Source organism: Apiospora hydei, assembly GCF_038363865.1.
Source record: "Apiospora hydei strain CBS 114990 chromosome Unknown utg000004l_segment0_segment0, whole genome shotgun sequence".
Lineage (NCBI taxonomy): Eukaryota > Fungi > Ascomycota > Sordariomycetes > Amphisphaeriales > Apiosporaceae > Apiospora > Apiospora hydei.
This window is the reverse complement of record NW_027117363.1, coordinates 1715031-1731497: the sequence shown is the minus strand read 5'-3', so window position 1 is coordinate 1731497 and position 16467 is coordinate 1715031. Positions and strand designations below refer to the sequence as shown.

Sequence of the window (16467 nt, the reverse complement as noted above, 5' to 3'; positions counted from 1 at the left end):
GGTTGTGGTAGAGAGAGAGCGGAGGAGCTGCCGGGCGAATGCGGCGCGGCATGCTGCTGGGCGCAGGACTTTCTGTAATGAGGCCATCTTTTTTTTCTTTCTGTTTGCTGCCAAAAGGTCAAACGGTTAGCAATTGATTGAAGCGATACAAGGAGGAAGAAGTCAGAATCAAGAAGACTGGCTTATATCTCACCTGTTGAAGTCACAACGGGTGGCCCGGTTGATGAATCGTTGACGTAGAGGAGAATGGTTTTAGCTCCAATAGTCCCCGAAATCTGCAGGGTGCAAGCTCCGGTCTTCGATGGTCCAGGGATTGCCGAGCGATGCCGTTTCGGCCCACATGCACCGGCTGGTCGGGGAGCATTACCACCCCTGGCCGTACATCTTGGCACATGTTCGAGAATGACCAAAATAGAAGAAAAGAAAGAAGGCGTAGATTGTTAAATAGCCATGTGTTTATGACCGGATTCGTATGCATATACATATCATTTGATGGTAACAGATGCGTGCCACACACGCACCGAGAGTGTGAAAGGGCTGGCTACCAAGTGTACCGATCATAATCCCTGATTTTTATTCTCCAAACCCGTAATATCATGACTCCTGTAGAGGCTATGCGTACAATTACATGAGTTCCAATCGGTGCAGGCATAAGTCATCTGGAGAGCCCAAGGGATATCTACTTGAAGAATCCCACCAAGGAGCCAGACCAGTTCCAAAGCCCGTCCCATCAACACCCCCCCATGCCCAGCCCTGCCAATCCGTGCTCCCACAGCTTAGATCAAATGCTTCGATCGGAAGTAGGCGCGCAGGTACATAATCTGCCATCCCCAGAGGCCGATGAGCAGCATGGTGGTGCCGACGCCGAACCACTTGACACGGGTGTTGGTGCTTTCGTTGGTGTCACGCAGCTTCTGCTCACGCGAGCGCAGGTAGTCCATCTCGCCCACAATCTCGCCAATCATCTCCTCAATGCGGCGCAGCTCGGTCTCGACGGGCTTCAGCTTCTCGGTGGCCTGGATGGCGGACCAGTCCTTGGCGTCGGCACCAATGTCGATGTCGAGCTCGATGTGGCGGTTGGGGTCGCCAGGGGTACGGGCTACAAAGACGTTCATGTTAGGGTTGGGGCGTTTCGCAAAGTAAAAAGGCCAAAAATTAAACGGAGGTTACATACATCCAGTCAGAATGTTCTCAAAGCACACGTCGAAGGCGGCATCGGCGTGCGAGGTGAAGACCTGTCTCTGCTCGCCGGCGATATCCTTTGCGCGGCCGTAGTCGTTGCCAAGCGCATCCCGGACCTTCATGTTCACTTGCATGCCGTCGTTCTTGTAGCCGCCGACAATGGCCGTCACGACGACCAGGGTGTCCTTGGCGACGAAGTTCCTGATGCAGCGCTCCTTGCGGTCGTGTTGGTGGGATGCTTGCATGTCGAACTTGAGAGCTTGTATCGAGGTGATGAACAGCACAATGCTGCATAGGTAATGCAGCAGTGACCGCGAGAACGCCATGGCTGCGGTATGGATGTAGTCGCGTGGTACGGGAGTCGAGGTGTTTGGCGGTTGTTGTTGCGAGTCGAACCGAATCGGTATCTCGAGATTAATCGATCAAGCAAGGAGAGGCCAGAATACGCCCGAGTCCTCGTCTTGGTGCTACAATGGTCAATTGCTGGGCTCTGTTTCCCGCCTGGAGCTAAAGTCCCTTAATAAGTTAATGGGCCAGCGTGGCTTCGCTGAAGCTCTGGGCCCAATCAAAAGCCGAAGCTTAGCAGCTGTGACAGCAGCCTTGCAGGACGTTTGGACATTTGGGCATTTAGGTGGATTCCAGCCTCCCTCAGCCTTGCCAAAGCTAACTCGCCCTCCAAAATTCATGGACACCGGCAGAGAGAGAGAGAGAGAGGCAAAAGAGGCGCGACATTGGCCATTGTATCGCGCGTTTCCCTTCCTTTATCCGAGTTTCAACACCACACTGCGCCCTGCATTGTACAACTCCAAACGGCGCATCATCTCGATACTCGATACTACCATTTCTAATTAATATTGCGCGTATCGCCATCCGTCAAGATGCCGAAATGTAAGTCCTCAGTTCCTTTGCGCCGTCCTTGCTGTTCCCCCAATTACATACAGGCAACCAGATTCGCTAACTTTCTCGCGCCCTCCAACAAACAGTCTTCTGCGACTATTGCGATGTCTACCTGACGCACGACAGCATGTCGGTCCGCAAGGCGCATAACAGCGGCCGTAACCACCTGCGCAACGTCGTTGACTACTACCAGCAGATTGGGCACGAGAAGGCCCAGTCCGTCATCGACTCCATCACCTCGTCCTACGCCGCCGAGGGCCAGGCCCACGCCAACCCCATGCTGCCCCAGAACCAGCCGCACGCCGCCCACCACCACATGCCGCACCACGGCGCCCCCGGCAGCGGCCCCCCGCCTCTGCCTATGCCCCCGGGAGCTGGCGCGCCCGGTTTCCCGCCCATGCCTCCCCGGGAGTCGGTGGTCTGCCCTTCCCTCTGCCCGCCGGCATGCCGCCTCTGCCCGGTATGCCTGGCGGCCCCCCGCCGCCGCTGAGCGCCTTTGGTGGCCCAGGAATGCCTCGTAAGTACACCACCTCTCCTCCTTCCAAGCACCATCGTCGCCACCGTTTCGAACCCTACTCGGCTACATCAAGACTGCGCTCTAACGCTTCGTTCTCCATCAAAGCTCCTCCCGGTGGTCGCGGTATGCCTGCCTTCCCTCCGCCAGGTGGCCTGCCGTTCCCTCCTCCCGGTGGTCTACCTTTCCCACCTCCTGGTGGTGCCGGTGCGCCGCCCTTCCCCTTCCCTGGCATGCCGCCGCCAGGCCAATTCCCGACGCCCCCTGGCGCTCCCCCTTTAACCCCCAGGCCAGCAAGGTCCTCCCGGACGTTAGGAACGACGCAGCTCTCCGGATCGAGGGAAGCGTCCCGGACGTTAGGAACCATACAAGACCCCAGATCAGCAACGACATCATCCGTGGCGCCAGGGAACGGTTACGCACAGCGGCGAAGCAGCTCGTCGAAGAGAGCCGCCACCCACCCACGACTAAGTCGGGCAGTTGGGCCAATTCAGACACTGGATGGACCGTGAATTGCACCTAGAAGTAGGAAAGCTGCAGTCTGCAGGGATCTTAAGGGGAGTAGGTATTATGTGTGCTTTTACGCTTTACAGCTTGGCGTTGCGGGGAAAAACTGATGAGTACATAGCTCATAACGGCGTTGAAGGGTTCTTTCTGAGCTTCCATCAAGGCAAGCGAAGCATTATCAAGTGGTTTACGGCCCATCAGACGAGGGCCGAACTTCTGCTGAAAAACTAAGAGAAAAAGTCATACTGCGAGGTTTGACCGACGAACGTAGTCATCAGCGTGTAAAGATAGGTTCCAGTGTCCGAGTAGGGGACAAAGGGTAACTATAATCAGTGGCATTGCATTCTGTAGAAAAGCGGCCTCAAGCAGGACCATAGTGACCAATTCATTTCATACTGTCTACCAAAGTAAATACATTTTCCTCAACAATTTCGTGGCGGTCCAAAGTCTTACTCCTTGTTTGCTATTAGGGGACGGTGATAGGTCATTAATTAGGCTTATCAGTCACCTTCGCCTACATTCTCACAATGGTAACGCAATCGATACGAGCATACCTTATGTAGTTCCGAAAAGTAGCTTCGACATTCAAGTGTCATGTAAGGCATACTGCTCAAGTGAGAAAAGGGGGGTGAACGGCCACCGCTTTTACACATAGTCAGATCCAACTTTGGCTGCACTTTACAGAGGATACACAATGGTGAGGAGAGTAGCGAGTTCAACATGATTATATCGAATTCAGATGCATGGTATCTGGCAACAAAGTCACCGAAAGTAAAAGCGGAAATCCAAACACTTCGTTTCTATGAGAGTACACAGTCTGTCTGGAAAGGCAGCGCTCGCCGTAAAACGAAACCATGCTTATCTCTCCGTTCTGGGAACATCCACACGCGCACGCACACACACACACGCACAGAGAGCCCACTGCCATCATGCCCAAGTCTCCCAGAGAGGGAGGGAGCAGGAATCCATGCCGCCCGTGGTACTCCTTTCTTTCTCTTCGTCTGCCATCCCCTATCTGCCCTCAAAGCTCTCGGATAGAAAAGACAGAAGGGGGTAATACCGTAGCCCCGGAAATGCAAACGCCAGCAAAAGAACCTCAGGACTAAATATCGCATTTTCTTTCTCCGTCAAAGGACTCCGAAATGACGTCGAATCTTTCGTATAGCGTTTCGTTTCGTATGATTGCAATAGTAGTAGTATAATAAGTACAATATTGGTTTCCGCATGGCCGTGGCTCATTTCGTTTGATCATTCATTTCATTCATATGCGTCGTATCATTCAGATAATGTGTGCCGGTTTTTGGGCCACTCCGTTTCCTCCTCCTTGATCACCTGTGGTTGGTTGACCGTGTGAAGTCAAGGCAAGAGGCCTTTCAAGCGATCCGAAATGCGACTTGGTCCCTTGGGAAAGCGTGTATAAGCAGTGCACAAACTCCGTCTCCCAACGTTTTCATTCATCTTCTTGTTGCAACGAGCTTCTCTCATCCGTCGATTCCATTCCAAGGGTCCCTAAACCTGAGCCTGAATCTTAGGAGATCTCTCGATACGTCGAGGTCCTGACTGTCGCTGTTGCGCCTGCTCCTGCTGTCCAGAAACGCCGGTGTTGCCAGGCAAACTTATGTGAGGGGAAGCCTGGTAGCTTGGACCTTTGTAGCTGTTTCGCTTGATCACTTCGCCAACACCATCGCGAACCTCGCGTGGTCCACTGATCTTGCTGCGCAACTCTTGGCTCCGCTTCTGCCGCCTTCGTTCGCTGAGCCGACGGCCCAGTGCCTGCGGGCTGCAGCCTTCAAGCTTATCTTGCCAGCCTGGAAAGAACCGACGACCTTGTGCATCAAAGCGCTTCTCGGCACCCCAGGTACGGCGACTAGGCTTTGGAGAAGATGACGAATCTGGAGCTGTCGAGGGTCTTCCATCCTCACTAGAGCGACGACCCCACCGCATACTGCTGAGACTGTCGCGGTAGCGCATAACTCGCAGGTTGCCCGAGGGCGTGCGCTTGATGGTGCGACGCTCTACACCACGACCGTCGGGAGTGGTATAATGCGCGTCATCGGTGATGGGCAAAATAGCAAACGTACGCTTCATTCGCGAGGACAATGAAGGGCGCCGAGACGACGGTCGGTTATCAATAGGAGGGTATCGGTAGACAGTATCCATGTCGTCATCGTCGATATCACGAACCCAATCCTCGTCCATGTCCGGGTCCCATTGAGATGATAGTGGTCGCCAGTGTGGGTGCAATCGCCCTTCGTCCGGGATCGAGCCACTGGTGGACGATCGATAGAGAGCTGGCCTCTGGCCGCTTGCCGAGGAAGGGTTATCAACGTTGCCTTTGCGAAGGTTTCTCGACAGAGAAAACGTGCGGGTCAAAAAAGCCTGGGGTGCGTGTTGCATCATCACCATCACCCTTGCGAACGCTGAATGCCCGCTTGAGAACAGAAGGCCGCTTCTCGGGCGTTTCTTCAAAATAATTTCCCAGCATTTTCATCTGTTCCGCCGCTGGAGTCAGACCGGACGGAGTTGCAGGAATCAATGCAATGACCGGTGGCTCAGGCGGCGCTCGTGGGTTTCGCAGGGGAGAGTCAACGTCGTCAACAGTGAAAATAGGCTGGGGCGGTGTGACAGGGACGCCATCGGGAGCTGCTGCGGTTGTTGTGTTTGACTTTTCAGGAGGACTGTCCTTGGTGCCAAGATTGTCCGTTTGCAAAGTGTTTGCATCGAGGATCTTGGAAGTATGGTCTACCATGACAACCGACCTATTTTGATGCGGGTAGATGTTCACCGCCATGGCTTCCGAAACCTCGGCTGCAGAGTGTGTCCCGTTTGTCTCGACGGACGCTATGGAAAATGGCGTGTTTTGCGTAGTGAGTCGTTTGCCAAAGAACGGGTCTCCGTTGTGGTCAACCAGTGATCTTTGATCATTTGCGTCTCTGTGCGACTCAACGGACGGGGCCGGCTGCAGTTGTCTTTCATGATGGAAATCACTCTCGGCTGGGATGTATTCCACAGACGGCGCACGCTCCGCCTTGACTCTGGGAGGGTTCTGTAATGCCTGCCGCAGCTGTTGTTGCTTTTGCTGCTCGTCGTGTACGAAAGTGTTGTGGGCTTTCAGACTCTCAGAAGTCAAGGAGCCAGAACGTGACCCGGCCCGCGAACCAGCCACAGATCCGTTCCGGCTGGTAGGAGCCGAAAGAGAAGAGCTGCGAACAGGAACCATGGGCGGATAATCTATGGTTCGTTGATCGCCTGGGAGTGACCCGTCAGATTCCGACATGGCTCTGCTTCGTCTCTTGGGACGCTCAAAGACCGGCGTGGAATCCTTCGTTCTAGATACACCTGACAAAGGAACCGAACCCATGCTGTTGCTCCTCTGCGATCTTCGACTGCTAGTCGACCTCAAAGACGGAGTCGCGGCGCCCTTGACAGACGCTTTTCGGTCAGGTATGACCACAACAGGGATCCCTCCGTTTTTCCAAACATCACGGCGAGCCTTGCGGCTAGATAGAGAGTTCATCGTCGCTGTAGACGCGAGGCTTTCTGATCGTGCTGGCGGGGGTCTGTCACGAGGCCTAAGTCTTCTCGACGATTCTCCCAAACCCGTCGAGTTTGCTGCAGAACTTGACTGGGATACATCTGATGCCGAATCCCTGAGAGTGGTTTGTTTCTTCACATGCCGTAGCGTCTTCTGCCTTTGCGGCGGTGCGTCTACAAGGATGGCCTCGACGACAGTGGACACGGTAGATTTTGAAGACATGCCAGAGAATCTCTTGACATCTGTGCTTACCGACGATGCAGAGGCAGATGGCGCGGCCCAGCGTTTGCTGCCCTGGTCAACCGGTTCTATTGTAGGCGAGGATGCCACGTGCATTCGCTGCTGCAAGGGCATCGTTTGTAGGGCCTTTGTCGCGTTCGTTGGTGTGACAGCTTCATCCTCAATGACTTCGGCAGGCTTGTCTCGCCTATCCTTGGTGAGCTTGTTGTCGGGTTGTGTCCTTCGTTTCCTCACTATAACATTCCTGTTGAGATTGTCGTCCCATTCCTGCTCGACCTCGCTTCCAGAGCCCCATTCCCCATCAAAAGTGACGAAATCTTGTTTCAATCTCGGGGTCGAGTTGTCGTCTGATTCCAGCCCCAGGCCGAGGCCAATGTTTTGGGTCTTCTTATTGTTCCTTACATCGGAGATCTGCCGCACCGTGTTCTGCGACGAGGTTCTTTCCGAGGATATTCGCCGTAATACCGCCTTCTCGTCCTCGGATGAATACGGCGTTTCCCGTGCTGTTGTAAAGGAGGCAGTTCTGGATTCGTTTGTCGCCTTGGAAGGCATGCGATCGGCCAAGCTCGGCCGGAAAGCTTTCGGTCTCTTGGCTAGTTGCGGAGGTGTGACTTCAGGCGTAGGCGGGCTTCTCTGGTTTGGCGGCGTTCCCGGTGTCCTCTGTGCGTCCGAGTTGCTTGCGACGCTCTTCTTGGGGGTCTCGACATAAGTCGGGCTCGACGGTTGCACGGATTGGCCACTGGATGACGTGCGGGAGTGCGCCGGTGGGGTGGGTGGAAGATCAGGACCGCCGGATGCGCGAACGTCGTCGGGTCTGAGAGGCGCCGGGCTCGGGGATATTGTGGCCGAGCGCGACGACAATGATGATACGGAGGATAGCGTAGTGTCGACTGACAGAGGATGCGGCGTGCGCAACTTGGGGTTTACAGACGATGGAGTTTGTTTGGGCCGTGGCAGATGTTTATGTTTTTTGAAGGAAGGTTGAGGTTTAAGGCCCGTAGCGAAAGTCGCGCGATCCAGTAAAGGAGGATCGAAGTATAGGCCAGCTTGAGTGGGCGGCGACATGGTCTCAGCTGAAGCCAGCATTGTGTCCGATGGTGGTTGTGGAATATTATTGCACCACGTTGCCGCCCGCGTAATTACCAATTCGTTCATAAAGCGGTCGACTCCGTCCAACCACAGCCAGCTTCCCTCTGCATCCTGATAACGCCAGTACCGGTTGATGTGTGTTTGGAACGATGCCGTAGGTTTGTCGTGCAGAGCGAGATTGTCACATTGATGGCGCGTTCCTGGTACAACTGTGCGGTGGCGATGGTATCACGAACCAAAAGTGGTTTCAATCTGCCTCCTTTGAAACCGGCAGGAGCCCTGCAAAAACTCTTGGGGGAAGGGAGGGAGCAAGTGTCCAAGTCGATTTTATTTTTTTAAGATGAGAAGAAGTGAGACTCGCATCGATCGGGACGGCGAGGCGACTCAGCTCAGGCGATCCGGAACCCGCAACACATGGCGCAAGATAAAGATAGGCTTTAAAAAATAATCACTAGTTCGGCGACGGGCTGTTCATTGGCCGTCCCGTAATTGGGCTATCGGATGACACAGCTTTTTGCGCAGGCAGGCGGGCGCGCGGGTGCGAGTGAGATCAATTGATATGTTCAGGTCAGGTCGGGACGGGTCAGGTCGGGTCAGGTCAGGTCAGCGGATGTAGCGTGGGATGTAGCCCGTTGCATTTGAGAAACAAGGCAGTGCGGAACCCAATGACAATGACGGGCGTGCGTGAGATTCGAGGAATCGTGGGTTAGCGGTTACGAGGTTCTGCTTCCCCCTCTATGGTCCTGGGCCCGGTCCTGGTCCTGGTTCTGGTCCTTGGCCTAAGGTGTGCGGAGGAGAAAAGTGGGAGGACAGGCAAGGTGGGCACTGGACAACCCCCAAGGGCGGGCAGACAGACGTCAGAGAGGAATTGGGTTGGATGCTTCTTACCTACAGTAAACCGGGACTGGACTGGACTGGACTAGAACTGCTTTTCCCCTTCCTTTTTCTCAGGCGAAGGCACGCAAGAAAAATGGCGGTATTCTGGCGTATGTGGTCAGATTGGCTTCCCGTCTACGTACAATGTAAGCTAATGCTGCAGTCCAAGGGCGTCGGGGCGGGTCCATTGTATTGGACGGAAGAAGATGTGAGTCGTGGCGACAGAGGCTGGGAGGTTGGTTTTGGGGGCGCCCATACTACTGTATCATCAATACGGACGCAGCTTATCTGTGCCAAAAAGGAGGCGCCTACGGAGTATGTTAGGTATGTACATGCACTTACGAAGCCGGCAAGGACGTATTCTGGGACGTAAGCAGGTACATACTGTGGGAGACATGTAAGTATGTTGTCAACGTCGCATTGGCATACACTGACTGCAGTTCTGATCTGTTTATTGCCTGGGCCCTGGTTCTCTCCAGCTTTCCTTCAACGCGCCCACATCAGTGTTTCCATTCAAACCTCGACATTATGCGATGCTGTGAGTCAAAAAGTCAAAGGACTCGACAGCCTGCCACCTGTGCCTAATAAAGCTTGTGGGGGGCTAGGATGATTGATATAGGCTCGCCGGAACGGCCCCGCCTCCCGCGACCCAGAATGAAGCCAGAAGCGACAAGAATCCATCTAGGTCGAGAGCAACGAGTGATGGCAGGATGACTACTTGACCCGTTCTATTTTCAGGACGTACTATGGTGGCTTGGTGTCCAGAGGCCGAGCCGGTCGCAGCATGCCATGACCAAGATGATACGTGACGTTGCCCATGCAGAGGAGAGGGGGCGTTTTTCGCCAAATCTCCCCATTCACGACACCGGAACACCGAGACTTTGTCACGGAGCACTGCCTACCTTCCTACATACACCATGTATGTGTCGTGTCCCTTCCTTTCGCCCCCTCTTTTTCTCTCTCTCTTTCTCTCTCGGCTTTTGGCAGTGCGTGTATAGTGTAAGTGCACGTGTTGCCTTGACAAGACTAGCGAATGACTAGAAGCGCCCTACAGCACGGCTGCGTTGAGGGTACTGCAGATATACGGCTACAGACAAATCAGCTTCTAGAAGCGAACAAGACGGTCCTTCCTTGATGCCAGACCTGCAGGTCGCAAGGGTGGTGAAACGAATCAGAGACCAAATCATGGGCAGCACTAGTCCGAGGTGCGACCTCGGGGACACCAGAGTGCAGGCAGACCTGGGTGCTGCAGGTTTGTTGCACTGCACTCGTCCATACAATATATGGGCTGGGCAGTTGGTAGATGGGTGAAATACCATAGGGCTCGCAGGGGCCCACATGGAGAGATTCCAGTACGTCTGGTCTAGTCTGGTACGGCTAATCGATCAATGTTCCCCGAGAGCAGGTCTGGTGGAAGAATACCACGGTCCAATATACAATTGATGTATGCTGCAATAAATTGGATATCAAACATAGGCTTGCAATCTGGGGGACGACGTCTATCTACATTACTCCGTAAGGGTCGGGTAGTTTAAGTATAGTACATGCTGGATTAGGCAGGTGGGGGGGTACCCCGAATTTCCAGCGAAGTCGACTCGCTCCGTGACTTGTCGAAGAACACCCACCCATCCAACCATCCAGACTCCAGAGCACCCACTGCCGACAGGACCAGAGGACGCTGCCTTCGATTCCTTCGATCCCTCCTCCTATTGAACATTAGGTATTCGAGTCAATGGCTCCAGCACGGACTTTGCTCCCCGCCACGCATGCTTGCTGCTTTACTCGATACAGATGCCATCAGACGTAAAAAGTGCCATGAGGAATGTAGTGTGGTTACTCGTGGCCAGACGTTCGTTGTCAGTTGGGGGTTTCAGCCATGACTGGTCTGGTCTGCACGCACGTCAGTCAGTTGTCGCACCATTTGTTCGGTTTCCAGTTTCCTAAAGTGGCCAAACGACATCCTCCAGTGCGTGCGTATCTTGGCAAAGAACAAACCCCTCGCAGAAAGCAAAGACGGCCATTCGTTCGCAGTGGCACCTGCTGGTTGTAGATTAGTCATATCGGATACCTACCGAGGTATACTGCAGACTATCGTGGACGGGGTTGAATTAGACTTCGGCTATACCGATAGGATACTCAGACTACAACGTAGAGACCATCCTGGGTCTAGCTATGAGTATGTTTATGCTCGAGCAGCGACAACCAGCCATGGAGACTTATGCCAACTACGAGTAGCTATTGATGGCCTTTTCGACTTACTGTCATGTTGACCGCCTCTCTTCTATCAATGTCTTAGAATGGAGCAGCGTTATTGCATCAACTTCATACATCAACCCGGAGTGATGCATCTGGTTACAGCAAACAACTGTATATCCCGCGTTCCATCTCCCCGCCGTTGAAGCTACCCTTGAGGATCACAAGGGTTTGCCCCCACCGGTTCCCATGGTATTAAATCACTTTGCCTGACAGTGGCGGCGCGCAGCTGAGGTATGAAATTCGCCTGGCCAGAACGAGCAAACAGAGTGGCCCCTGAGGTCAGACTCCAAGAAATTGACAGCCCAAAGACGAGAAAATCGTGTTGTATCACGTTACATCTGACGGAGGGCCGCATTTAATCACCTCGCTCGGTTGATTAGCCGATCTATTGAGGTTTTGTAACCATCCTGGCCCATTCATGACCGGTCTGTTGGTAACATTAGCAACAAAGCCGTCATGGTTACATGGCCATCGGGTTAATAGATCAGAAGGCTCCAACATGAAAGTAGTGTTCAAACCATTATGAGTAAAGGTTCATTGCGTGTTAATACACTATTAACGTAACAGCATAACTATATCATGATACATCCAAATTAAGCCCATCCAATTACTTCCTTATCCCATGTCCGAACAGCGCTGATTTATTTCATGAAGCCCGCCTGGCCGTCTCCGTTAGAGTCAGTCATAGGGTTAAGACGGTCCAACAAGCCAGGCTTCTTGGTCTCATCATGCGATGATACCTTCTCGGCACGGCCATGCTCGCCGACGCGAGCAGTCTCGAAGGCCCCCGGCTTGCGCTTGTCGTACACATCGGAATCGTCCGTGAAGCCCTTGCCCGAGTCCGCACGGGTGTGGCGAGTGGTTGTGTTGCCAACGTCGCTGCCGACAGTGTTGCCGGTGGTACCAGCGGTAGAGGTGTTGTGGCCACTCTTCATGGCCATCGCGGCGGCAGACGCGGCGGCACCGCCGCCGGTAGTGCCGGCGACGCCACTGCCGCGGCTCGTGTTTGATGATGCCTCATCGATCATGGAAGTACGACCAGTGGTGCCAGTGTTGCCAGTGTTGCCAGTGATACCAGTGGTGCCAGAAGTGAGGCCAGCAGTAGTGCCAGTAGTGGTGCCAGTAGTTGTGCCCTTGGTTGACGAAAGGGGGCCCGCCTTAGTGGCGGTGTGGTGAGCGCGGTGACCCTCTTTACCACCCTCCTCGTTGAAGTCACCGTGGAAGGTGTGGCCCTCAAGAGGCTCCTTGTCGGAGTGGTGGCTGTGGTGCAAAGCCTTGTGCACACCACCGACATCCTCAGGTTGGCCTTCGAAGTTGTCGTAGCGCTCGTCCTTGCCGTGAAGGAGACCGCCCTTTTGTTTCCAGTCGGACATGCTGACGGTAGGCAGTGTGGTGGTCTGGTGGTGTTGGGCCTTGTTGTGGTGAGTCTCATGGACGGGCACGGTAGTGTGGACGACATGGGGCTCGATGGTCTCCTTGTGGACTACAGGCTGGATCGTTTCATGAAGATGGCTGCGAGGAGTGAAATTAGTTTGGCATTCCGAGAAAACAGCGCCGGAATAATTGGATTTGAGGAACTTACTGGTGAACATGCTCGCCCTCAACAACAGGGGCATGGACCTTGGTGCGAGTGGCGTCATGGACGACACGCTCATCGTGGAAACCTTCGGTCTCAGCCGCGAGGCGCCTCCTTGTCTCCTCGTTGTCGCGGTGGTCGAACTCGCGGTGCTCTACAGCTCCGAGCTTATGGTGATGTTGCTCAGGCAAGACCTCCTGGGCCTGGACTGGCTGTACTGTCTGGTGGTCTGTAATGTAGAGCATTAGCATATAAGATCTATACACCTCATAGTCCTGTCCTTTTAGAAATGAAGAGAATATGGTGTTGCTTACAGTGGTCTTGGTGCACCTCGCGGTCAATGGCTGTGTTGACGTTCTCATGATGTTGAGGCTTGACGGTCTCGTGCTCAACCGCGGGGGCAGTGGCAGAGTGGACTGTAGTGTCATGGTGACCCGATTTCGAGGTGAAGTCGCGGATAGTTTGTTTGGCCTTCTCCATTGTTGCGGGTTTGGGAGATGTTGATGTGTGGAAGATGAGTATTGGTAAGTGAGCTTTGGTTGAGTGTTGGTGGCAAAGGCGATGGTGGAAGTGCGTTATATGATGTGAATGAGCCAGGTGGGATATTTTGTTTTCCTCCCAAGAGCAAACCATACGTTATATATATTTGACATTACTTTGACGTATCCCTCTCGTGGAGATCGAACAAGCTGGGACGTCATCTTCCCCCATAGCGCTGTTCTGACGAGACTAATGATAGGCTGACGCAAACACTCCGATGACGATGGAAGATCGAAAAAGGAAACATATTTACAAGTGAGACTACACAAACTGCTCTTTCTCAGAGATGGCAGGAGCCCACTGAGCATCGCGACATCGCCGGAAAGAAGTCAATGCGCTACCCAGATCGACGATTAGGGGCTGGCGTCTATCCCATGATACCAACACTTTTCAGCCACAACACACCCGGCTCAGGGGATGGGGCTTGTCTTAGAAGCTTCCAAGAAAGCTTGGTATGCACGGAACAGATGATCCGCTTCTGACATTGGGGGTTCGCTGTAGCTAGCCCGGCAATCCACTGATCCCCCATAGGTCTGTCGGAGAGATGGGGTAGCGGAGATCTACATCGAGGATCCGACGAGAATGCAGGCCATGATCACATTAGTGAAAAAGGCAATGAGCTCGTGTGGGCCCTCCTAGTCGAAAGACCCGTCCCCCACCCTCAGCTCACTAGTAAGTGGTATCTCGGGTAGAAGGTGAGGTGAGGTTGGGGCGGACCGTGATGTTACCATGGGAAATGTTTGCATGCCAATGGCAACAACACAGAAAGTTTCTGACACCTCAGCACGGTGTTGAGTATTTGCAGTAGCTTGGGCTGTTGCAGCTTCACCATTCTCAGCTCGACGACCCTTCCGCTGAGACCCTGTCTCATGCACGACACAGTACGTCAACAAATGGACATACTAGTAGCTCTTCACAATTTTGCTGCGGATGAGGACGCGGACCAAGCCGCATCATCATTCCCACGCCGCAAGTAGCCTCTCAGCAAGAACAATGAAATCCCCAAAATGCGAAAGCATAGCTCTTGGGCCACTGCCACTGCAGACGTATGATCGATGGGTGGTTCTGACAGTCCCGCCCTCGCAGGCAGAAACTATCGTGAACTAGCAAGCTACTACGTGGAATTACCGTCCAGTAGCAACTCGACACTGCCATCTTATCATGGGCGAGTCTGGCCCGTCCCCACACTGGCCGTGGGTGGCGTCGACGCTTGCTGGGCGCCTACTAGGCGATGAGGCTAAGAGGCCCACGCTCTTGCCAATATATGACCCCTAGATGACGCATAAAGTTCGGTTTTTGCAGTTGGGTCACCTGAGGACGACGGAGTAAACTTTCCTAGAGAACCCTTGAGCTCACAAAACATCATCGGAGCAGCATCGTAGTTAGCTCTTTGCTTTTCTGAAGCTATGGGCATGGACGGGGTGTGATCGAATATCGTCACTGGCTGGGGGCTGCCATTACGTCCTCAACCCTTGTTTTTCTGGGGAAACTCCCCCAAAACTTTCATTCATGATCTATAGCTGAGAATGCTCAATCAAGTGGGACAATTTCAAAAATTATATGCAAGCCATCCTTTATCTCTCTGATAGGCCCACTTGTACTTCTGAATATACACACCGTTGCCGAGTACTTTTTGAACTACGGACTAATACCAGACCTTTCGAGATTATGAAGAAGTTCATATCGACTCACCTGGACAGCCTGAGGCGGAAGAAGAATCGCGAGTCCAAGGGACCAACCCCAACTGAAGCTGACCCTTTCACGATACCAAGGAGTGTGTCGTATAGAAAGGCCAACCCGGGCCTTCCTGAACCACGCAGAGTGACCTCGCTCAGGTCGGTCCGGAGGCCTCCCCACACAGACATCACACGCGCGGCAGCCAATCCACAGATGTAACGCGGCAAGCGGACCGGCCCCTCGCAGCGAACAGGGAGAACCCGCCCTGGGCCATCGCGGCTGGCCCAAAACTGTGGCAGAAAGTACACTCTCATGAAAATGACTCTGGACAGCATCCTGCACTTAGGCAAGGCGCCCAACAGCCGGAGTCGGAGTTGGACAGCAGGTTTATGAAACCGCTTCCTCTTCGGCCAGCCCGACCTGAAGCTACAAGCTCTACGCCTCGACCGGAGGCAAGTTCGGAAGGGTATTGGCAGGCCTTTGACACTCCTAGATTCAGAGATAAACGTGATGTGTCACCAGGCAGGGTTCAAGTGAAAGGCGACGAGGGTGACATCAGTCCGGCGAAACCGTTTTATGAAGAGCAGAACAGCCATCTTGAGGAGCAGAACAAGAAGATTGTCGACAAGGTGGAAGACCTGTCGTGGGCCGTCGAAAGCGGCCTCGACCTAACAGACACGGTGGATTACGACCGAACGACAAAACAACTACCCGGTACGTGACCGCAACACCAACCCTATTCTCTGGACTCAGTCGAGGGAGATTTGTGTCCAATATTGATATTCTTCCACAGCCGTTACGCATGAACACGTTCGACCGGAATGGCGTGAGATCCGCGAAGAGCGGATAGAGCGCCACATCCACAACTACGACATCTACCCGCAGATCCAGCCCATTTACGAGCTGGAGATCCTGCCCGCGCGCCACTTCATCGAGGACGCCGACGGCAACCGGGTCGAGGTCGCGGAGAGCGACCTGCCCTGCTGCACGGGCGACAACCAGCGCTGGCGCATTGGTCTGGAAGAATTGAAGAAACGGACAACGCCGTTTGCCACCCCATTTCCCGCCCCGGCGCCGCTCAATCTGCAACGGAAATCCGAGATGATAACAAGGAAGCAGAGGGAGACGGGCGCAGAAGTCCTTCCCACCACGGTGGAGTACCGAGAAGGAGCATTCGGCCGGCCCTATTCTCACACTACTGTTGCAGAGGTAATGCCTCTCGTCGAGGGCGAAACGTTTCAACGGGGCTATCGTCCGCCTTATGATGAGGGGTTACAGTCCGTCCCAAGGATCATGCGGGAGGGAAGGGAGTCATTGATGAGTGATCATCAGAATCAGGTGGAGGAAAACGTGGCTGCAAGCGGAACCAAGACCTATGCCCAGATCTGAAGAGAGGACGGATAGTAGCATGGCATCAAGTCTGCCTTTTATCATTGATCTGGTTGACCCAATATTTCATAGCCCTCGGTTCGAAATGTGAGGTTCTTAATTGTTAATTCAGAATTTATTTGACACATACATACATAAATAGGTGCATAAGTGTCCAGCAGTGTCGGCAGGAGTACTGAAATCAATCCT

The 16467-nt window shown here is 53.7% G+C and overlaps 5 protein-coding genes across 5 annotated transcripts; 2 read left to right on the top strand and 3 right to left on the bottom strand.

Annotated features, from left to right (window-relative positions):
- Window positions 1-776: 776 nt before the first annotated feature.
- Window positions 777-1508, bottom strand: PG997_003057 (emp24/gp25L/p24 family/GOLD-domain-containing protein; the record flags this gene model as incomplete). The annotated part of the gene is made up of 2 exons (XM_066807372.1): window positions 777-1099; window positions 1175-1508. 2 exons carry the CDS (start codon window positions 1506-1508, stop codon window positions 777-779), a joined length of 657 nt encoding a protein of 218 aa, XP_066670990.1.
- Window positions 1509-2060: 552 nt separating this feature from the next.
- On the top strand, window positions 2061-2569 carry PG997_003056 (zf-U1-domain-containing protein; the record flags this gene model as incomplete). The annotated part of the gene is made up of 2 exons (XM_066807371.1): window positions 2061-2070; window positions 2166-2569. 2 exons carry the CDS (start codon window positions 2061-2063, stop codon window positions 2567-2569), a joined length of 414 nt encoding a protein of 137 aa, XP_066670989.1.
- A 2040-nt stretch (window positions 2570-4609) lies between these two features.
- PG997_003055 (uncharacterized protein) lies at window positions 4610-7961 on the bottom strand (the record flags this gene model as incomplete). Its single annotated transcript, XM_066807370.1, has 2 exons — window positions 4610-5479; window positions 5520-7961. The coding sequence occupies 2 exons, from the start codon at window positions 7959-7961 to the stop codon at window positions 4610-4612; spliced, it is 3312 nt and encodes a 1103-aa protein (XP_066670988.1).
- A 3776-nt stretch (window positions 7962-11737) lies between these two features.
- On the bottom strand, window positions 11738-13152 carry PG997_003054 (uncharacterized protein; the record flags this gene model as incomplete). Its single annotated transcript, XM_066807369.1, has 3 exons — window positions 11738-12608; window positions 12679-12901; window positions 12987-13152. The coding sequence occupies 3 exons, from the start codon at window positions 13150-13152 to the stop codon at window positions 11738-11740; spliced, it is 1260 nt and encodes a 419-aa protein (XP_066670987.1).
- Window positions 13153-15278: 2126 nt separating this feature from the next.
- PG997_003053 (uncharacterized protein) lies at window positions 15279-16278 on the top strand (the record flags this gene model as incomplete). The annotated part of the gene is made up of 2 exons (XM_066807368.1): window positions 15279-15603; window positions 15683-16278. The coding sequence occupies 2 exons, from the start codon at window positions 15279-15281 to the stop codon at window positions 16276-16278; spliced, it is 921 nt and encodes a 306-aa protein (XP_066670986.1).
- Window positions 16279-16467: the final 189 nt, after the last annotated feature.